The sequence below is a fragment of the Bufo gargarizans genome, chromosome 8, assembly GCF_014858855.1.
Source record: "Bufo gargarizans isolate SCDJY-AF-19 chromosome 8, ASM1485885v1, whole genome shotgun sequence".
In the NCBI taxonomy this organism is placed as follows: domain Eukaryota; kingdom Metazoa; phylum Chordata; class Amphibia; order Anura; family Bufonidae; genus Bufo; species Bufo gargarizans.
In genome coordinates, this window is record NC_058087.1 from 195,909,172 (window position 1) to 195,932,519 (window position 23,348).

The window sequence follows — 23,348 nt, forward strand, 5'->3', positions numbered from 1 at the left end:
GTTGCAAAACTACAACTCCCAGCATGTCTCAACAGTCTACAGCTATCAGCCTACCACAGGGCAGTCGTAGTTTTACAACAGCTGGAGGGCCGCAGGTTGAGCATCCCTGCTTCAAAGGGTTATCTGGGGTGCGCCAGGATCCCATGTGGCCGCCACTTCTGTACGTGATCCCAGCCTGCGGTTAGAACCCACAGCGCATGTGCCTGGATCTCCCGCAAGCACTTTAATTACGGGCGCAGTGTACGGCGTGTGATCCCGGAAGCTGCAGACGCACGGGATCGCTGCGCACCTCAGATAACCCCACATGGCTGTGCTGACATCTAGTGGTCAGTGTGAAAAACTGCAGAATAATAGGAGTGTACAGCGCCACCTGGTGGCAAAACTGGTATGACATGTAACAGGAGTGTCACACTGCAACCACTGAGATAGGGAGAGTAGTTTCTGCTATGCTGGTGGTTATACTGCCGGCAGAACATTTCATACCCACGCGTTGTATAAACTGTGTCCTGGGACGGTGTTCAGGTTGAGCGCTGCTTCCTTTGGTGTCTCTGCTTCTTACCCCATATAATACTATCCTATAGAGAAATGACTGCAGCAGTATCTGAGCCCTGAGTGTACCTCGCCCTCCAAGACCCCCAGCCTGTGTCTTCTAGTTTAACCAGCCATTGTGCCCACAATCTGTGCCCCCCTTACTGTACCTGCCATAGTGCCTGCAATCTGTGCCCCCTTACTGTACCTGCCATAGTGCCTGCAATCTGTGCCCCCCTTACTGTAGCTGCAATCTGTGCCCCTCTTACTGTACCAGGCATAGTGCCTGCAATCTGTGCCCCCTTACTGTACCTGCCATAGTGCCTGCAATCTGTGCCCCCTTACTGTACCTGCAATCTGTGCCCCCCTTACTGTACCTGCAATCTGTGCCCCCCTTACTGTACCTGCAATCTGTGCCCCTCTTACTGTACCAGCCATAGTGCCTGCAATCTGTGCCCCCTTACTGTACCTGCCACAGTGCCTGTAATCTGTGCCCCCCTTACTGTACCTGCCACAGTGCCTGTAATCTGTGCCCCCTTACTGTACCTGCCACAGTGCCTGTAATCTGTGCCCCCTTACTGTACCAGTCATAGTGCCTGCAATCTGTGCCCCTCTTACTGTACCAGCCATAGTGTCTGTAATCTGTGCCCCCTTACTGTACCTGCCATAGTGCCTGCAATCTGTGCCCCCCTTACTGTACCAGCCATAGTGGTCACAATCTGTGCCCCACTTACTGTACCAGGCATAGTGCCTGCAATCTGTGCCCCCCTTACTGTACCAGCCATTGTGGTCACAATCTGTGCCCCACTTACTGTACCAGGCATAGTGCCTGCAATCTGTGCCCCCCTTACTGTACCAGTCATAGTGCCTGCAATCTGTGCCCCTCTTACTGTACCAGCCATAGTGCCTGCAATCTGTGCCCCCTTACTGTACCTGCCATAGTGCCTGCAATCTGTGCCCCCTTACTGTACCTGCCACAGTGCCTGCAATCTGTGCCCCCTTACTGTACCTGCCACAGTGCCTGTAATCTGTGCCCCCTTACTGTACCTGCCACAGTGCCTGTAATCTGTGCCCCCTTACTGTACCTGCCACAGTGCCTGTAATCTGTGCCCCCTTACTGTACCAGTCATAGTGCCTGCAATCTGTGCCCCTCTTACTGTACCAGCCATAGTGTCTGTAATCTGTGCCCCCTTACTGTACCAGCCATAGTGCCTGCAATCTGTGCCCCCTTACTGTACCAGCCATAGTGCCTGCAATCTGTGCCCCACTTACTGTACCAGCCATAGTGTCTGCAATCTGTGCCCCCCTTACTGTACCTGCCATAGTGCCTGCAATCTGTGCCCCCCTTACTGTACCAGGCATAGTGCCTGCAATCTGTGCCCCCTTACTGTACTTGCCATAGTGCCTGCAGTCTGTGCCCCTCTTACTGTACCAGCCATAGTGCCTGCAGTCTGTGCCCCTCTTACTGTACCTGCCATAGTGCCTGCAACCTGTGCCCCCTTACTGTACCAGCCATAATGCCTGCAATCTGTGCCCCTCTTACTGTACCTGCCATAGTGCCTGCAATCTGTGCCCCCCTTACTGTACCTGCCTGTCACCACCAGATCTTTGAGAAGTTCTGATAGATGTTCTTCAGTACCTCCTGCTTGATCTTCTTTTGTTTTGCTTTCGTTTTGACATCTCTTCTCTCTCTTCCAGCTTTCATCTATTAGCAGTGATTGCCTCCCTATATATCCCCTCCCCATACTGCCTCACCGTGCGGTTTATATTACATCCTGGATTGTGTTCTCTGATAGAAGTTGCTACAGCTGGGTTTTCAGATAAGTCTATTTCTGTATTTGTTGTTTTCCTGTTGGCTTGGTTTTAGGTGACCCTGACTCCCTCCGTATTAAGTGCAGGGAGCTGGTGGTCGTGTCCCCTCACTATTATAGGGTGTTCAGGTGTCATTCAGTCTAGGTACGTGGACATGCAACTTTCTATCACTGAGATCTTTGCATGGGCTGAGAAGACAGGGAGAGCTTCAGGGCTTTAATAGGGGTCACCCTTTTGTTCCTTAGTTTTGGATCAAGCCAGTCGGATCCTTATTTGTAACTTCTTGTTTTCTGTTACACCATCCGTGACACTGCCATAGTGCCTGCAATCTGTGCCCCCTTACTGTACCTGCCATAGTGCCTGCAATCTGTGCCCCCTTACTGTACCTGCCATAGTGCCTGCAATCTGTGCCCCCTTACTGTACCAGCCATAGTGCCTGCAATCTGTGCCCCCCTTACTGTACCTGCCATAGTGCCTGCAATCTGTGCCCCCCTTACTGTACCTGCCATAGTGCCTGCAATCTGTGCCCCCTTACTGTACCAGCCATAGTGCCTGCAATCTGTGCCCCCCTTACTGTACCTGCCATAGTGCCTGCAATCTGTGCCCCCCTTACTGTACCTGCCATAGTGCCTGCAATCTGTGCCCCCTTACTGTACCAGCCACAGTGCCTGCAATCTGTGCCCCCTTACTGTACCAGCCACAGTGCCTGCAATCTGTGCCCCCTTACTGTACCTGCCATTGTGCCTGCAATCTGTGCCCCCCTTACTGTACCTGCCATAGTGCCTGCAGTCTGTGCCCCCCTTACTGTACCAGCCATAGTGCCTGCAATCTGTGCCCCCTTACTGTACCTGCCATAGTGCCTGCAATCTGTGCCCCCTTACTGTACCTGCCATAGTGCCTGCAGTCTGTGCCCCCCTTACTGTACCAGCCATAGTGCCTGCAATCTGTGCCCCCTTACTGTACCAGCCATAGTGCCTGCAATCTGTGCCCCCCTTACTGTACCTGCCATAGTGCCTGCAATCTGTGCCCCCCTTACTGTACCTGCCATAGTGCCTGCAATCTGTGCCCCCCTTACTGTACCTGCCACAGTGCCTGCAATCTGTGCCCCCTTACTGTACCAGCCACAGTGCCTGCAATCTGTGCCCCCTTACTGTACCTGCCAGTGCCTGTAATCTGTGCCCCCTTACTGTACCTGCCATAGTGCCTGCAATCTGTGCCCCCTTACTGTACCAGCCATAATGCCTGCAATCTGTGCCCCCCTTACTGTACCTGCCATAGTGCCTGCAATCTGTGCCCCCTTACTGTACCTGCCATAGTGCCTGCAATCTGTGCCCCCTTACTGTACCTGCCACAGTGCCTGCAGTCTGTGCCCCCCTTACTGTACCAGCCATAGTGCCTGCAACCTGTGCCCCCCTTACTGTACCTGCCATTTTACAAGTTGCCCTCCTGCTGGAACCAAGGGATCTCCTCCTCTGGACATAGTTGGTTCACGCTCTCTGGAGAGGCGCCTGCCATACCTCAGAGCGGCCGCCAGGTGTCGCTGTTAATCTGTAAATGCACTTGTGAGTCGGGAAGTTTTGGTCACGTGATTTCAGGCCTCCCCATTTACACCAGAACTACAGCTCCCAGCGTATGACTGCCGACGCCTCCTGGGAGTTGTAGTTCAGCAATAGTTGGCAGACCACTATGAGGCCCTGGACAGCCCCCAACCATATACTCCTCCCTGCTGGGAGGCAATGCAGTCACATGTCTTAGGGGGGTACCCACCACTTTTGGGGCCATTCCTGCCAGAACCCCCACCTGGCTGGGCCTGTGGAGGGAACCGTCCTCACCTGCTCCCCGGTTCTGGCTCCTTTACTCCAGCACCGACGCCCTGTGGTCCCTGCTGGTAAACTTAAAGGGGTCTAGAGAGAGGAGCGGGTCCCACCACCTGCCTGACATTTGGGGCGTATTGAGGTGAGACAACCCCTTTAAGGTTGACGGGGGTCGTGTGTGCCGCTGCAGCCAATGACCGGCCCCAGTGGTGACGTGTCCCCATGCATCACATGACCTTGGTGCCACGTGTTCTGCTGTAGCAGTCATCAGCTGGAGTGGCATGCTGGGATCTGTAGTTCCCAGGCCCTCCTGATGGTGTTTTCTGGCGGTCCGGCCGCATGTGCTGACTACATAACATGGCCACCGCTATAATCGGTGACCCAGCCTTGTCCCCTGTGTGTGCCCGGCTTATCTAGGCTCCAGCAGCAGTAATGAACCCGCACTACTTACTTCACAGCAGCCGTAAAGCGAGGCGTTCCTGGGTCATCGGTAGCTGTTGTACTGGCATCTAGTGGCCGTCATGTAAACTGCAGTAAAGGTGTTTTCTGCATTGGAGTCCCCCTGACCATGAGCTGTGCTGCTGGCGGACCCCACAAAGAGTCCAAAAAGTACAGTTTATTTTTCTATGGCTTTTTTTGTAAAACTTCTGAATGTCCTTTGCCTGTGTGTGCCTGCTTATCTTGGCTCCTGCAGCGCTAGTAGAGATGGTGATCTCTTTGCAGCAGCTGTAAAGCGAGGCCTTGCTGCTTTCACCGTCTGGGCTGTGTGGCCATCTTACTGACATCTAGTGGCCATTATGAAAACTGCCATTAAAAAAACCACAACTTTAATATGACATGGCCACCTGACTCCTGGTGTTGGGGGTGGGGGGCTATTATCTGGGGGGGCTATTATCTGGTGTTGGGGGGGCTATTATCTGGGGGGGGGGCTACTATCTGTGGTGGAAGACGAGTCGGGCACAGATCACTCAGAGGCTGCAAAAGGAAATCACGTTTTATTTTCTTCCCCTGCGTTCCTGACAAGGCTCCTGAGTCTTCTGGACGCGGCTTCTCCTGATCGGCGGAGCTCAGAGTCTCTGCTCCGGGCGGAATGTGTGGCGGCGGGTCGTGATCTGGTGGCGTTTCTGCAGAACGTGTGAACGGAAGGAAAGTGGGGCGCAGGAAGCAGGGTTAACCCCTTGCCTGCTGGGAGGAGGGGGGAGTAAGACACTGCTCGGCAGTGAATCCAAATCCCTCCCAGTGAGAGAGGGTTAAAAATAATGTCGCGTTCTGCGTCCAGCGCAGGAGACAATATATATATACATACATATAGATACAGTATATACACCTCCTATACATATATGTATATATACACGGCGCTCAGTAGCAGCTTCCTCTCTGGATCCATATGTGGCGACCTGGACAAAGGGGAGAAGGCAGCAGTCAGTCACCGCACGTGGTCTGCAGAGTCTGTGCAGACTGTCACACCCTAAGATCATCTCACCTTCAGTGGATGAGAAGTTCCTCGGCAGAGTGGGCCCCGGTCTCTTCTATGGGGGCTGTGGAAACATTGGAGAAATATCTGTTAAAGCAGCGGACTGGAAATGTCCGACAGGATCTTAAAGTGTTAAATGTTCTGTTTGCAGCCGCCACTAGAGGGAGCTCCCTGCAGACTGTATATACATTGGACCCAATGATAGCACAGTATGAATGAGCTCCCTCTAGTGGTGGCTGCAGGTAGAACATCATTGTGTCTATGGAAGGGTTTGCAGCTGTCAGAAAACTGAAGTTCTGCCCCCTAGAGGTCAATCAGTGCAGAACATAGGAATAGTGCAGAGCCATGGTATCTAATCCTGTCCTGTGTGATACTGTCTGCTGAGCTGTGTATCTAATCCTCTCCTGTGTGATACTGTCTGCTGAGCTGTGTATCTAATCCTGTCCTGTGTGATACAGTCTGCTGAGCTGTGTATCTAATCCTATCCTGTGTGATACTGCCTGCTGAGCTGTGTATCTAATCCTATCATGTGTGATACAGTCTGCTGAGCTGTGTATCTAATCCTCTCCTGTGTGATACTGTCTGCTGAGCTGTGTATCTAATCCTATCCTGTGTGATACTGTCTGCTGAGCTGTGTATCTAATCCTGTCCTGTGTGATACTGTCTGCTGAGCCGTGTATCTAATCCTATCCTGTGTGATACAGTCTGCTGATCTGTGTATCTAATCCTATCATGTGTGATACTGTCTGCTGAGCTGTGTATCTAATCCTATCCTGTGTGATACTGTCTGCTGAGCTGTGTATCTAATCCTGTCCTGTGTGATACTGTCTGCCGAGCTGTGTATCTAATCCTGTCCTGTGTGATACTGTCTGCTGAGCTCTGTATCTAATCCTATCCTGTGTGATACTGTCTGCTGAGCTGTGTATCTAATCCTGCCCTGTGTGATACTGCCTGCTGAGCTGTGTATCTAATCCTATCCTGTGTGATACTGTCTGCTGAGCTGTGTATCTAATCCTATCATGTGTGATACTGTCTGCTGAGCTGTGTATCTAATCCTGCCCTGTGTGATACTGTCTGCTGAGCTGTGTATCTAATCCTCTCCTGTGTGATACTGTCTGCTGAGCTGTGTATCTAATCCTGCCCTGTGTGATACTGTCTGCTGAGCTGTGTATCTAATCCTCTCCTGTGTGATACTGTCTGCTGAGCTGTGTATCTAATCCTGTCCTGTGTGATACTGTCTGCTGAGCTGTGTATCTAATCCTATCCTGTGTGATACTGCCTGCTGAGCTCTGTATCTAATCCTCTCCTGTGTGATACTGTCTGCTGAGCTCTGTATCTAATCCTATCCTGTGTGATACTGTCTGCTGAGCTGTGTATCTAATCCTATCCTGTGTGATACTGTCTGCTGAGCTGTGTATCTAATCCTGTCCTGTGTGATACTGTCTGCTGAGCTGTGTATCTAATCCTATCCTGTGTGATACTGTCTGCTGAGCTGTGTATCTAATCCTATCCTGTGTGATACTAGTCTGCTGAGCTGTGTATCTAATCCTATCCTGTGTGATACTGTCTGCTGAGCTGTGTATCTAATCCTATCCTGTGTGATACAGTCTGCTGAGCTGTGTATCTAATCCTATCCTGTGTGATACTGTCTGCTGAGCTGTGTATCTAATCCTATCCTGTGTGATACTGTCTGCTGAGCTGTGTATCTAATCCTATCCTGTGTGATACTGTCTGCTGAGCTGTGTATCTAATCCTATCCTGTGTGATACTGTCTGCTGAGCTGTGTATCTAATCCTATCCTGTGTGATACTGTCTGCTGAGCTGTGTATCTAATCCTATCCTGTGTGATACTGTCTGCTGAGCTGTGTATCTAATCCTATCCTGTGTGATACTGTCTGCTGAGCTGTGTATCTAATCCTGTCCTGTGTGATACTGTCTGCTGAGCTGTGTATCTAATCCTGTCCTGTGTGATACTGTCTGCTGAGCTGTGTATCTAATCCTATCCTGTGTGATACTGTCTGCTGAGCTGTGTATCTAATCCTGTCCTGTGTGATACTGTCTGCTGAGCTGTGTATCTAATCCTGTCCTGTGTGATACTGTCTGCTGAGCTGTGTATCTAATCCTGTCCTGTGTGATACTGTCTGCTGAGCTGTGTATCTAATCCTATCCTGTGTGATACTGTCTGCTGAGCTGTGTATCTAATCCTATCCTGTGTGATACTGTCTGCTGAGCTGTGTATCTAATCCTATCCTGTGTGATACTGTCTGCTGAGCTGTGTATCTAATCCTATCCTGTGTGATACTGTCTGCTGAGCTGTGTATCTAATCCTCTCCTGTGTGATACTGTCTGCTGAGCTGTGTATCTAATCCTGTCCTGTGTGATACTGTCTGCTGAGCTCTGTATCTAATCCTCTCCTGTGTGATACTGTCTGCTGAGCTGTGTATCTAATCCTATCCTGTGTGATACTGTCTGCTGAGCTGTGTATCTAATCCTGTCCTGTGTGATACTGTCTGCTGAGCTGTGTATCTAATCCTGTCCTGTGTGATACTGTCTGCTGAGCTGTGTATCTAATCCTATCCTGTGTGATACTGTCTGCTGAGCTGTGTATCTAATCCTATCCTGTGTGATACAGTCTGCTGAGCTGTGTATCTAATCCTCTCCTGTGTGATACTGTCTGCTGAGCTGTGTATCTAATCCTATCCTGTGTGATACTGTCTGCTGAGCTCTGTATCTAATCCTCTCCTGTGTGATACTGCCTGCTGAGCTGTGTATCTAATCCTGTCCTGTGTGATACTGCCTGCTGAGCTGTGTATCTAATCCTCTCCTGTGTGATACTGTCTGCTGAGCTGTGTATCTAATCCTATCCTGTGTGATACAGTCTGCTGAGCTATGTATCTAATCCTCTCCTGTATGATACTGTCCGCTGAGCTGTGTATCTAATCCTATCCTGTGTGATACTGTCTGCTGAGCTGTGTATCTAATCCTATCCTGTGTGATACTGTCTGCTGAGCTGTGTATCTAATCCTATCCTGTGTGATACTGTCTGCTGAGCTGTGTATCTAATCCTATCCTGTGTGATACTGTCTGCTGAGCTGTGTATCTAATCCTATCCTGTGTGATACTGTCTGCTGAGCCGTGTATCTAATCCTATCCTGTGTGATACTGTCTGCTGAGCCGTGTATCTAATCCTATCCTGTGTGATACTGCCTGCTCAGCTGTGTATCTAATCCTATCCTGTGTGATACTGTCTGCTGTGCTGTGTATCTAATCCTCTCCTGTGTGATCCTGTCTGCTGAGCTGTGTATCTAATCCTATCCTGTGTGATACAGTCTGCTGAGCTGTGTATCTAATCCTATCCTGTGTGATACTGTCTGCTGAGATGTGTATCTAATCCTCTCCTGTGTGATACTGTCTGCTGAGCTGTGTATCTAATCCTCTCCTGTGTGATACTGACTGCTGAGCTGTGTATCTAATCCTATCCTGTGTGATACTGTCTGCTGAGCTGTGTATCTAATCCTACCCTGTGTGATACTGTCTGCTGAGCTGTGTATCTAATCCTCTCCTGTGTGATACTGTCTGCTGAGCTGTGTATCTAATCCTGTCCTGTGTGATACTGTCTGCTAAGCTTCTGTATCTAATCCTATCCTGTGTGATACTGTCCGCTGAGCTGTGTATCTAATCCTCTCCTGTGTGATACTGTCTGCTAAGCTGTGTATCTAATCCTATCCTGTGTGATACTGTCTGCTGAACTGTGTATCTAATCCTATCCTGTGTGATACTGTCTGCTGAACTGTGTATCTAATCCTGTCCTGTGTGATACTGTCTGCTGAGCTGTGTATCTAATCCTGTCCTGTGTGATACTGCCTGCTGAGCTGTGTATCTATCCTCTTACTGCCTGCTGACTGTGTATCTAATCCTCTCCTGTGTGATACTGTCTGCTGAGCTGTGTATCTAATCCTCTCCTGTGTGATACTGTCTGCTAAGCTGTGTATCTAATCCTATCCTGTGTGATACTGTCTGCTGAGCTGTGTATCTAATCCTATCCTGTGTGATACTGTCTGCTGAACTGTGTATCTAATCCTGTCCTGTGTGATACTGTCTGCTGAGCTGTGTATCTAATCCTGTCCTGTGTGATACTGCCTGCTGAGCTGTGTATCTAATCCTCTCCTGTGTGATACTGTCTGCTGAGCTGTGTATCTAATCCTATCCTGTGTGATACTGTCTGCTGAGCTGTGTATCTAATCCTCTCCTGTGTGATACTGTCTGCTGAGCCGTGTATCTAATCCTGTGATACTGCCTGCTGAGCCGTGTATCTGACACTCACTGGTGAACTTCTTCTTCGGCCTACATTGTGTCAGGTAAATAGTGAGGCCGAGGATGAAGGTGATGATGAAGACAGAGGCCGCGGTGACGCTGACGACCATCACCCAGGGGAAGTCTTCATGTTTGTCAGAGCTGTCACCTGATGGAAATGAGAAAAATGTATCAACACTCTCTAATATCACAGCCGTCTCTCGGTATTACTGTCAGCACTCTCTAGTATTACAGCCCTCTCTCAGTATTACTGTCAGCACTCTCTAGTATTACAGCCCTCTCTCAGTATTACTGTCAGCACTCTCTAGTATTACAGCCCTCTCTCAGTATTACTGTCAGCACGCTCTAGTATCACAGCCCTCTCTCGGTATTACTGTCAGCACTCTCTAATATCACAGCCGTCTCTCGGTATTACTGTCAGCACTCTCTAGTATTACAGCCCTCTCTCAGTATTACTGTCAGCACGCTCTAGTATCACAGCCCTCTCTCAGTATTACTGTCAGCACTCTCTAGTATTACAGCCCTCTCTCAGTATTACTGTCAGCACGCTCTAGTATCACAGCCCTCTCTCAGTATTACTGTCAGCACTCTCTAGTATTACAGCCGTCTCTATATATTACTTTCAGCACTCTCGTAGTATCACAGCCGTCTCTATATATTACTGTCAGCACTCTCGTAGTATCACAGCCGTCTCTATATATTACTGTCAGCACTCTCGTAGTATCACAGCCCTCTCTCAGTATTACTGTCAGCACGCTCTAGTATCACAGCCCTCTCTCAGTATTACTGTCAGCACTCTCTAGTATTACAGCCGTCTCTATATATTACTTTCAGCACTCTCGTAGTATCACAGCCGTCTCTATATATTACTGTCAGCACTCTCGTAGTATCACAGCCGTCTCTATATATTACTGTCAGCACTCTTGTAGTATCACAGCCATCTCATATATTTTACTGTCAGCACTCTCGTGGTATCACAGCCGTCTCTTGGTATTACTGTCAGCACTCTCACAGTATCACAGCCGTCTCTCTGTATTATTGTCAGCACGCTCTAGTATCACAGCCGTCTCTTGGTATTACTGTCAGCACTCTCACAGTATCACAGCCGTCTCTTGGTATTACTGTCAGCACTCTTGTAGTATCACAGCCGTCTCTATATATTACTGTCAGCACTCTCGTAGTATCACAGCCGTCTCTCGGTATCACTGTCAGCACTCTCGTAGTATCACAGCCGTCTCTTGGTATTACTGTCAGCACTCTCGTAGTATCACAGCCCTCTCTCAGTATTGCTGTCAGCACTCTCGTAGTATCACAGCCGTCTCTTGGTATTACTGTCAGCACTCTCGTAGTATCACAGCCCTCTCTCAGTATTACTGTCAGCACTCTCGTAGTATCACAGCCGTCTCTCGGTATTACTGTCAGCACTCTCGTAGTTTCACCTCTCGGACTGTCTCTTACATTTCTGGCAGAAGTCGTCTTTGCTGGACGTGTCGCAGATTTTGCAGTCTTTACATTTGCCGAGGTCGTTGCTCCACTGCCACCCGTCTGAACAGCCGGACCCTGCGGAGGAGACGTCACAACCTGATTATATCATCACAGCCTGAGCAAGGGGGCCCGAGTGCACCAGGGGCCCCACAGTGTGATTGTATCATGCTCCGCAGACTCCTCTGTGTGTGCATGTATGTATACCGTGATTACATGTGTTTATCTAGTGATGTCACGGTACGGTGCGAGCTGGTGATGTCACAGGACGGTGTGAGCTGATGATGTCACACAGGACGGTACGAGCTGGTGATGTCACAGGACGGTGTGAGCTGATGATGTCACAGGACGGTGTGAGCTGGTGATGTCACGGTACGGTGTGAGCTGGTGATGTCACTGTACGGTGCGAGCTGGTGATGTCACTGTATGGTGCGAGCTGGTGATGTCACAGGACGGTGTGAGCTGGTGATGTCACACAGGACGGTGCGAGCTGGTGATGTCACGGGACGGTACGAGCTGGTGATGTCACAGGACGGTACGAGCTGGTGATGTCACGGTACGGTGTGAGCTGGTGATGTCACGGTACGGTGTGAGCTGGTGATGTCACGGTACGGTGTGAGCTGATGATGTCACGGTACGGTGTGAGCTGGTGATGTCAGTGTACGGTGCGAGCTGATGATGTCACGGGACGGTACGAGCTGGTGATGTCACAGGACGGTACGAGCTGGTGATGTCACGGTACGGTACGAGCTGGTGATGTCACGGTACGGTGCGAGCTGGTGATGTCAGTGTACGGTGCGAGCTGATGATGTCACGGGACGGTACGAGCTGGTGATGTCACAGGACGGTACGAGCTGGTGATGTCACGGTACGGTACGAGCTGGTGATGTCACGGTACGGTACGAGCTGGTGATGTCACGGTACGGTGTGAGCTGGTGATGTCACGGTACGGTGTGAGCTGATGATGTCACGGTACGGTGTGAGCTGATGATGTCACGGTACGGTGTGAGCTGATGATGTCACGGTACGGTGTGAGCTGGTGATGTCACGGTACGGTGTGAGCTGATGATGTCACGGTACGGTGTGAGCTGATGATGTCACACAGGACGGTGTGAGCTGGTGATGTCACACAGGACGGTGTGAGCTGGTGATGTCACGGTACGGTGTGAGCTGGTGATGTCACGGTACGGTGTGAGCTGGTGATGTCACGGTACGGTGTGAGCTGATGATGTCACGGTACGGTGTGAGCTGATGATGTCACGGTACGGTGTGAGCTGATGATGTCACGGTACGGTGTGAGCTGGTGATGTCACGGTACGGTGTGAGCTGATGATGTCACGGTACGGTGTGAGCTGATGATGTCACACAGGACGGTGTGAGCTGGTGATGTCACGGTACGGTGTGAGCTGGTGATGTCACGGTACAGTGTGAGCTGATGATGTCACGGTACGGTGTGAGCTGATGATGTCACGGTACGGTGTGAGCTGATGATGTCACACAGGACGGTGTGAGCTGATGATGTCACGGTACGGTGTGAGCTGGTGATGTCACGGTACGGTGTGAGCTGATGATGTCACGGTACGGTGTGAGCTGATGATGTCACGGTACGGTGTGAGCTGATGATGTCACACAGGACGGTGTGAGCTGGTGATGTCACGGTACGGTGTGAGCTGGTGATGTCACGGTACGGTGTGAGCTGATGATGTCACGGTACGGTGTGAGCTGATGATGTCACACAGGACAGTGTGAGCTGATGTCACGGTACGGTGTGAGCTGGTGATGTCACGGTACGGTGTGAGCTGATGTCACGGTACGGTGTGAGCTGATGTCACGGTACGGTGTGAGCTGGTGATGTCACGGTACGGTGTGAGCTGGTGATGTCACGGTACGGTGTGAGCTGATGATGTCACGGTACGGTGTGAGCTGATGATGTCACGGTACGGTGTGAGCTGATGATGTCACACAGGACGGTGTGAGCTGGTGATGTCACGGTACGGTGTGAGCTGGTGATGTCACGGTACGGTGTGAGCTGATGATGTCACGGTACGGTGTGAGCTGATGATGTCACGGTACGGTGTGAGCTGATGATGTCACACAGGACGGTGTGAGCTGGTGATGTCACACAGGACGGTGTGAGCTGGTGATGTCACGGTACGGTGTGAGCTGATGATGTCACACAGGACGGTGTGAGCTGATGATGTCACACAGGACGGTGTGAGCTGGTGATGTCACGGTACGGTGTGAGCTGGTGATGTCACGGTACGGTGTGAGCTGGTGATGTCACGGTACGGTGTGAGCTGGTGATGTCACATTGGGACAGATGCTGTAATCTAATCCTCTGGTGGTTTATATATAGCGCTCTGGTCAGTGTGTGCTGGGTCAGCAGTCGCTGCCGCTTATCTCATAGGTCATGTGATCACGTTCCAGGTCCAGTCGCTGCCGCTTATCTCATAGGTCATGTGATCACGTTCCAGGTCCAGTCGCTGCCGGTGTCAAGGTGAATCTGGGGATCTGAGTTTTGGGGTCTGACCCCTGTAGTGACCCCCAGATCACACTGATGGTTAATGAGCAGCCGGAGCTCCCACACACATACCAGGCGGAGGACTCAGGCCGGTGACTCATGGGGGCGGGGGACGCCGGAGCCTCCCCCCATGGGTGACTCATACAGGTTCATGCTGAGCGGCTGAGGTCACCAGCTAAACTGGGACCAGTACAGGGAGAGAACTGGTGCGGGGACCACCGAGCACACCTCATCCTATACCCCCCGGGTCTGGGGTCTTCTCGCATCAACATCCAGTTTGGTGACACATCACCGATTACGGCCTTTCATTGGCTGCAGTCGCCGCATGACCCGAGACTGGTGACACCTGAGTTCCCTCCGCAGGTCCAGGTGGGTGACCATCCCCTGGGCGCGGACCTGTCGGCGGCCTGTACACACACTCAGGTTTCCTGGTGCAGTTTTTTAAGTCTTTCAGGTCTAGTTCACAGAGAGTATTTTGCCTATTGAGTTTGGCACGGTATTCACCCTCCATTGTTTTCAATGGGAGGCCGTGCTACCGTCCAGGCGGCCATGGTTTATCTCCCAAGACGTGTCCCTTTCTTAGAGCAGTGTCTGCGCGGACACCACTGGAAACTGCTGCTGACGTCCCCTCACACTACAGCGCCATTTAGTGGGGGCCCCACTGCGAGCGGGGCCACCGCATTCACACTGGAAGACCCCGGCAGGAACCAGAGTGGGGTCTGCTGAACAGAGAGAGAAGGGGCAGGCTCCTCATCTCTGAATCCACAGCCAGAAAGCATCAGGTTGCATCCTGTCCACACACCGCTGATACATTGTAGCAGCTCCTCAGCTCCTCTTTACGTCACTGTGTATCAGTTCAGTGGAAGAACCCCAGCTTTACACAAAGGGGGAACAGTATGCACCTCTGCAGGGTAACTACTGTGTCAATGTCTTATACTCCAGACACATCCAGAGCTGCATTCACCATTCTGCTGTTATCTTATACTCTAGTCACCTCCAAAGCTGCAGTCAACAATAATGTCACATCCTGCCTCAGACAGAGCTGCATATAGGGGATATACAGTGAGAATTCTCGGAGAGCTTTCGCTGTGTACTGTGACATTGTCGCTCTGTCTAGTTGTCGTGTAGCAGAGACGAGTCACCAGGATGTTCATATCACTAAAACATTGTTGACATTGCTGGATACAACTTTAAGAAACCAGACCCATCCCCGGGGCCCGACACATGACCAGTCTGGTGAGGAAAGTACAGAGGAGAGCGGCCTGCCCCTTTAAGACACTATTAAAAGTAACATTCCTTTGGGTACGACATCATACCCTAGGAGCCAATCAGGAGAGGGCAGGGGCGGGACTCCCACAAACTGTGAACTTGTTCATTCATAAAAAAATGCTGCAGATTATCTCACCCCTGTACTTTCCACTGCAGAACATCTCACATCCTTTATTCCTATGTAGACAGCGAGGGACTGAACTGATATCCACAGCTGAAACATACAGATCATCTACTACATTATCTGTACTCAGAGAGTGATCACTGTGTTATCTGTGGTCTTACATGGGACTGCAGGTGACATCTACTACATTATCTGTACTCAGAGAGTGATCACTGTGTTATCTGTGGTGTTACATAGGACTGCAGGTGACATCTACTACATTATCTGTACTCAGAGAGTGATCACTGTGTTATCTGTGGTCTTACATGGGACTGCAGGTGACATATACTACATTATCTGTACTCAGAGAGTTATCACTGTGTTATCTGTGGTGTTACATAGGACTGCAGGTAACATCTACTACATTATCTGTACTCAGAGAGTGATCACTGTGTTATCTGTGGTCTTACATGGGACTGCAGGTGACATCTACTACATTATCTGTACTCAGAGAGTTATCACTGTGTTATCTGTGGTGTTACATGGGACTGCAGGTGACATCTACTACATTATCTGTACTCAGAGAGCTATCACTGTGTTATCTGTGGTCTTACATGGGACTGCAGGTGACATCTACTACATTATCTGTACTCAGAGAGTTATCACTGTGTTATCTGTGGTCTTACACGGGACTGCAGGTGACATCTACTACATTATCTGTACTCGGAGAGTGATCACTGTGTTATCTGTGGTGTTACATAGGACTGCAGGTGACATCTACTACTATCTGTACTCAGAGAGCCATCACTGTGTTATCTGTGGTGTTACATAGGACTGCAGATTACATCTACTACTATCTGTACTCAGAGAGCTATCACTGTGTTATTTGTGGTGTTACATAGGACTGCAGGTGACATCTACTACATTATCTGTACTCAGAGAGTGATCACTGTGTTATCTGTGGTCTTACATGGGACTGCAGGTGACATCTACTACATTATCTGTGCTCAGAGAGTGATCACTGTGTTATCTGTGGTGTTACATAGGACTGCAGGTGACATCTACTACATTATCTGTACTCAGAGAGTGATCACTGTGTTATCTGTGGTCTTACATGGGACTGCAGGTGACATCTACTACAGTATCTGTACTCAGAGAGCTATAACTGTGTTTTCTATGGTGTTACATAGGACTGCAGGTGACCTCTACTACATTATCTGTACTCAGAAAGATATCACTGTGTTATCTGTGGTCTTACATAGGACTGCAGGTGACCTCTACTACATGATCTGTAGTCAGAGAGCTATCAGTGTGTTATCTGTGGTGTTACATAGGACTGCAGGTGACATCTACTACATTATCTGTAGTCTGAGAGCTATCAGTGTATTATCAGTGGTGTTACATAGGACTGCAGGTAACATCTACTACATTATCTGTACACAGAGAGTTATCAGTGTGTTATCAGTGGTGTTACATAGGACTGCAGGTAACTGCAGTGTCTTATCCGGATATTGCACAGGGAAGGACCCCTGTAACATAAGCACATGTTGCTCCCCTCAGTATGTCCGCTCCTCCTCCCCCTCCATGTATTACTTAATATTTGATAGCGCCCGCTTCCCCCGCTGTATACAGCACAGAGTTGCGTTAGTTTGCACACCCCCTCTCAGCTGACGTCACTCCTGTTGCGACATTCTGCACTTTCCCTGTTTGATATTTTGTTGCAGTTTCCTGGTAGCAGATAATAGATACGGTGACATGGGGCTGCTGGGGCTGCGTACACGGAACAGCCGGTCTGTCTCTGCCCTTTTTACTATCACATGTGTTGGATTGTCCGCTCTGGATCCTCACTCCCATCATTGTCTCAGCTCTGGATCCTCACTCCCATCATTGTCTCAGCTCTGGATCCTCACTCCCATCATTTTCTCAGCTCTGGATCCTCACTCCCATCATTTTCTCAGCTCTGGATCCTCACTCCCATCAGTTTCTCAGCTCTGGATCCTCACTCCCATCATTTTCTCAGCTCTGGATCCTCACTCCCATTATTATTAGATGTTTTAGTCACTATTGTTTGTTCCCTGATGGTATATCGCTATGGAATATGTTGGCGCTATATAAAACAAGTTGATTGTTATCAGCACGGCCCCCCTGGTTAGACCCCCTTCACCCCCGCATTTCTTACCTGTGGACTCTTCCATGCTCATCTCCACCAGAAGAAGAAGCAGCAGGAGCTGCAGCACGTTGCACACTCTCATCATCTCTGTGGCTCCTCAGTTTGTTGCCCCCTTGTGCCGCCGGTGGCCCTCGCTCTGCTGCTCTCCTGCCACGTGTTGAGATGGGTGACCACTTACCGGTGCCAGCGGTCTCTCCCTCTCCTCATTCCCTCACTTTCTTCTAAGGAATGAATGAGTCACTTTCCTAAGTCCTGGCACAAAACTTGAAACTGTCTGCCTGTCTCTAGCTGTCTGGAGGAATGAGTGAGTCACTGCGAGACCTCCCTCTCGTACTTTACCCCTCTGTCTCTTTACTCCTCTGTCTCTTTATCCCTTCTCTCTGTCTCCCTATCCCTCTGTCTATCCTTCTTCTCGATAGTCTCTCCTTTGCCTCCTTAGTCTCTCCTTTGCCTCCCGTCTCAGACCTCCTGCTGACTCTCTCCCTGTCCTCCCTCTGATTGTCTCCTGTACAGGAATGAATGACTCAGTCTCGGTATCCTGAATCCATCAGCTTTCGGTCTGCCCCATTTCCTTCATCCACCCCCAGAATTGTGACGAGAAGAGAAAGGCGGAGGAGAGGAGGAGGAAAGAGAGGAGAGGGGAGAGCGCGAGGGCAAAGGAATGAGGAAGGAGAGAGCGAAAATGTGAGAGGTGAGGAGAGAACAGAGCAATAGAAGAAGGTGAGGAGAACTTTACAGCAAGGGCAGATCCGTCAACAGCAGCTTATTGGGGACAGCAGACCGTTATATAGCACAAGATATTCCACAGAGCTTTACAGATCATGAGGAAAGGCAGGGGAATGTGAGGAAGGGCAGGAGAAAGTATAAGGAAGGGCAGAAAAAAGTATAAAGAAGGGCAGGGGAAATTATAAGGGACGGCAGTGAGAGTAAAGGAAAGGCAGGGCAAAGTATAAGGGAGGGCAGGAGAAAGTATAAGGAAGGAGAGGGGAAAGTATAAGGAAGGGCAAGAGAAAGTATAAGGAAGGAGAGGGGAAAGTATTAGGAAGGGCAAGAGAAAGTATAAGGAAGGAGAGGGGAAAGTATAAGGGAGGGCAGGGAGAGTAAAGGAAAGGCAGGGCAAAGTATAAGGGAGGGCGGGAGAAAGTATAAGGAAGGAGAGGGGAAAGTATAAGGAAGGGCAGGGGAAAGTATAAGGGAGGGCAGGGAGAGTAAAGGAAAGGCAGGGCAAAGTATAAGGGAGGGCGGGGGAAAGTATAAGGAAGGAGAGGGGAAAGTATAAGGAAGGGCAGGAGAAAGTATAAGTAAGGGCAGGGGAAAGTATAAGGGAGGGCAGGGAATGAGGAAGGAGAGAGCGAAAATGTGAGAGGTGAGAACAGAGGAATAGAAGAAGGTGAGGAGAACTTTACAGCAAGGGCAGATCCGTCAACAGCAGCTTATTGGGGACAGCAGACCGTTATAAAGCACAAGATATTCCACAGAGCTTTACAGATCATGAGGAAAGGCAGGGGAATGTGAGGAAGGGCAGGAGAAAGTATAAGGAAGGGCAGAAAAAAGTATAAAGAAGGGCAGGGGAAAGTATAAGGGAGGACAGTGAGAGTAAAGGAAAGGCAGGGCAAAGTATAAGGGAGGGCAGGAGAAAGTATAAGGAAGGAGAGGGGAAAGTATAAGGGAGGGCAGGGAGAGTATAAGGAAGAGCAGGGGTAAGTATAAGGAAGAACAGGAGAAAGCATAAGTACGGGCAGAGGAAAGTATAAGGAAGGGCAGGGAGAGTATAAGGAAGGGCAGGGGTAAGTATAAGGGAGAGCACGGGAAAGTACAAGGAAGGGCAGAAGAAAGTATTAGGAAGGACAGGGGAAAGTACAAGAAAAGGCAGGAGAAAGTATAAGGAAGGGCACAGGAAAGTATAAGGAAGGGCAGGAGAAAGTATAAGGAAGGGAAGGATAAAGTATAAGGAAGGGAAGGGGGAAAGTATAAGGAAGGGCAGAAGAAAGTATAAGGAAGGGCAGGGAGAGTATAAAGAAGGACGGGGGAAAGTATAAGGGAAGGCAGGAGTAAACTGAAAAGAATGGTGTGGTATTAGCAGGAGGTGCTCAAACCCACATGCAGTTGTGCATATATATAGGGGAGCAAATCCTGCACTTGTGGCCCGTTGCTAATGACGATTCCCAGCAAAAATGCATACGGTGGAGGATGCCCGCAGCGAACCACAAGTACCACAATAGACATCCTACACAAGATAGCAATTATGTGGATGTGATAATCAATATAACAATATAACAAAATAATAGCCAAGACAGGTGCACTCTGCGGTCTTACTAAACCCTCAAACTGATTTTAAAATTTAGAGATTAGCCAACATGTCCTACGGTGTAGGACATGTCTGAGCCCGGGCACCACGCCAAGGTTTCTCAAGTAGTTCGGGGACCTAACACTCTCCTACCTGAGCCGTATGGGCAATACCAGGAGCCAGTGGGCAAATTACAGGAGCATGAGGCAGGAGTAAGTATAAGGGAGGGAAGGAGACAGAATGAGGAAGGACAGGGGAAAGTATAAGGAAGGGCAGGAGAAAGTATAAGGAAGGGGAGGGGTAAGTATAAGGGAGGACAGGAGAAAGTATAAGGGAGGACAGGGGAAAGTATAAGGAAAGGCAGGGAGAGTAAAGGAAAGGCAGGGCAAAGTATAAGGGAGGGCGGGAGAAAGTATAAGGAAGGAGAGGGGAAAGTATAAGGAAGGGCAGGAGAAAGTATAAGTAAGGGCAGGGGAAAGTATAAGGGAGGGCAGGAGAAAGTATAAGGGAGGGCAGCAGAAAGTATAAGGGAGGACAGGTGAAAGTATAAGGGAGGACAGGGGAAAGTATAAAGAAAGGCAGGAGAAAGTATAAGGAAGGACAGGGGAAAGTATAAGGAAAGGCAGGAGAAAGTATAAGGAAGGACAGGAGAAAGTATAAGAAAGGGCAGGAGAAAGTATAAGGAAGGACAGGAGAAAGTATAAGGAAGGGCAGAATAAAGTATAATGAAGGACAGGGGAAAGTATAAGGGAGGGCAGGAGAAAGTATAAGGGAGGGCAGCAGAAAGTATAAGGGAGGACAGGAGAAAGTATAAGGGAGGACAGGGGAAAGTATAAAGAAAGGCAGGAGAAAGTATAAGGAAGGACAGGAGAAAGTATAAGGAAAGGCAGGAGAAAGTATAAGGAAGGACAGGGGAAAGTATAAGGAAAGGCAGGAGAAAGTATAAGGAAGGACAGGAGAAAGTATAAGAAAGGGCAGGAGAAAGTATAAGGAAGGACAGGAGAAAGTATAAGGAAGGGCAGAATAAAGTATAATGAAGGACAGGGGAAAGTATAAGGAAGGACGGAGAGTATAAGGAAGGACAGGAGAAAGTATAAGGAAGGGCAGAATAAAGTATAATGAAGGACAGGGGAAAGTATAAGGAAGGACAGGGAGAGTATAAGAAAGGACAGGGAGAGTATAAGGAAGGACAGGAGAAAGTATAAGGAAGGGCAGAATAAAGTATAAGGAAGGACAGGAGAAAGTATAAGGAAGGGCAGGGGAGAGTATAAGGAAGGGCAGGAGAAAGTATAAGAAAGGACAGGGGAGAGTATAAGGAAGGTCCGGGAGAGTATAAGGAAGGACAAGGAGATTATAAAGAAGGAGGGTATTAGGGAGGGCAGAACAGGGTATTGAGAAGGGAAGAGGAGAGTATTAGTAAGAGTAGAGGAAGGTATTAGGGATTGCACAGGAGTGTATTAGGGAGGACAGGGGAGAGTATTAGGGAGGACAGAAGAGGCTATTCGGAAGGGTAGAGGAGAGTATTAGGGAGGGCAGGGGATAGTATTAGGCAGGGTAGATTAGAGTATTAGGGAGGCCAGAGGAGGATATTAGGGAGGGCAGAGGAGAGTAATAGGGAGGGCGGATAATTTTTAGAAAGGGAAGAGGAGAATATTAGGGAGGGCGGGGAAGAGTATTAGAAAGGGAAGAGGAGAGTATTAGGGAGGGAAGAGGAGAGTATTAGGAACCGCAGAGGAGGGTATTAAGCCTCATTCACATGTCAGTGTTTTGGTCAGTGATTTCCATCAGTGATTCTGAGCCAAAACCAGGACTGGAGCCTCCGTAGACATACGGTATAAGGGAAAGATCTGCGCTTGTTCTGTGTTTAGAGCCGCACCTGGTTTTGGCTCAAAATCACTGATGGAAATCACTGACGGAACACTGACGTGTGACTGAGGCCTTAGGTTTGGCAGAGCTCCGCCGACTTCATCCTTGCTGTCCTAGCATGTTGTATATCTGATTAGCAGAGCACTGGTTTTCTGACCACCTCTAGGGGGAGCTCACTGCATGTGCTGGACTCAATATAAATCTGCAGTGAGCGCCCCCCAGTGGCAGGTAGCTATGACAGGGTAAGCAGGTCAGTGCAGGGCCCCACAATGGGCCCCGCTGCAGCCAGGGGGCCCACCTGTGTGGTAAATAGGCTGGCTGTAAACAGACAGAGAAGAGGAGAATGAAGAGAGCGATGAGGCAGAAGAGTGGCAACATTTGTGGAATATTGGGGCAGGGCCGTTTCTTGGGGCAGCCGCCCGGGGCGCTGTCAGAAGGGGGGCGCCGGCAGGGCACAGCAGGAGATGAGCGCTGCGCTTCCATTGTGGAAGCGCTCACTCATCTCCAAAGTCATCTCATCTGTATCGCAGTCCTCGGGACGGCGATACAAATGTCTGTAATGCGGCAGGGAGAGGCGTGTCCCCTCCCTGCTCCTCTGAGGCCAGTGCAGGCGGCGCGATGACGTCATCGCGCCACCTGAGCCAGCGAGGGACACAGGCCGGAAGAGGCTGCATCGCATCCTGGAGGAGGTAAGTATACGTTTCTTTTATTTTTTTTATATGTAAAAATGACAATCCTGGCACATAAGGGGGTTGCTGGGCTGGCACAGACATAAGGGGGCTGCTGGGCTGGCACAGACATAAGGGGGGCTGCTGGGCTGGCACAGACATAAGGGGGGCTGCTGGGCTGGCACAGACATAAGGGGGGCTGCTGGGCTGGCACAGACATAAGGGGGGCTGCTGGGCTGGCACAGACATAAGGGGGCTGCTGGGCTGGCACAGACATAAGGGGGGCTGCTGGGCTGGCACAGACATAAGGGGGGCTGCTGGGCTGGCACAGACATAAGGGGGGCTGCTGGGCTGGCACAGACATAAGGGGGGCTGCTGGACTGGCACAGACATAAGGGGGCTGTTGGTACATAAGGGGGGATACTGGCTACTGGCACATAAGGGGGTCTGCAGGCACATAAGGGGGGCTACTGGCACTTGATAGGGGGGGCTACTGGCACATGATAGGGAGGCACTCAGGCTACTGGCACATTATGGTGGGGGGCTCTTATTACTGGCACATGATTGGGGGGCATCTATGGGAGCACATCTTACTGGCACATGATATGGGGGCACATCTTACTGGTACATGATTGGGGGGCATCTATTGGGGCACTTATTACTGGCACATTATTGGGGGCACTATAGGGACATCTACAGAGGCTAAAAAGAAGGGGTATTTTATATGGGGGCTCTGTATAGGGGAATTTTATACTGGGACACATTATGGTGGGTACTATGGGGAAGGGGGGAGCACTATGGGGTCATCTACGGGGCACTGAGAAGGGGTATTTTATATTGGCACATTATGGGAACATTAGCTCAACTGGGGGCATTACAAGGGGGTATGTTTTGCACATTATAAGGAGAATTATTACTACTGGGGGGGGGGGCATTATGGTGGGCTTTATTACTCCCCCCTGGTTTGAGCCCTCTAGTAGCAGCACCAGCCTCTCCCTCTGCCCCTTCTCCAAATCCTTATTATGAAATCTTTCTCATTA

General features: G+C 50.0%; 2 protein-coding genes across 2 annotated transcripts in view; both read right to left on the reverse strand.

The window, feature by feature from the left end:
* LOC122944600 overlaps nucleotides 1–23,348 on the reverse strand; it is a 565,582-nt gene that overhangs the window by 419,118 nt on the left and 123,116 nt on the right. The window lies entirely within an intron of this gene.
* On the reverse strand, nucleotides 5,131–18,488 carry TNFRSF12A (TNF receptor superfamily member 12A). The gene is made up of 5 exons (XM_044303066.1): nucleotides 17,497–18,488; nucleotides 11,401–11,502; nucleotides 9,953–10,090; nucleotides 5,638–5,692; nucleotides 5,131–5,551 (listed from the first exon to the last, which is right to left on the reverse strand). Exons 1-4 carry the CDS (start codon nucleotides 17,570–17,572, stop codon nucleotides 5,640–5,642), a joined length of 369 nt encoding a protein of 122 aa, XP_044159001.1. The 5' UTR covers nucleotides 17,573–18,488; the 3' UTR covers nucleotides 5,131–5,551; nucleotides 5,638–5,639.

Coding starts and splice junctions, on each gene's coding strand:
- TNFRSF12A (XM_044303066.1), bottom strand. CDS start 17,572: ATGATGAGAGTGTGCAACGTGCTGCAGCTCCTGCTGCTTCTTCTTCTG. Junction 10,091..11,400: donor AGACGACTTCTGCCAGAAAT/GTAAGAGACAGT, acceptor CATTTCCATCAG/GTGACAGCTCTGACAAACAT. Junction 5,693..9,952: donor GCCGAAGAAGAAGTTCACCA/GTGAGTGTCAGA, acceptor ATGTTTCCACAG/CCCCCATAGAAGAGACCGGG.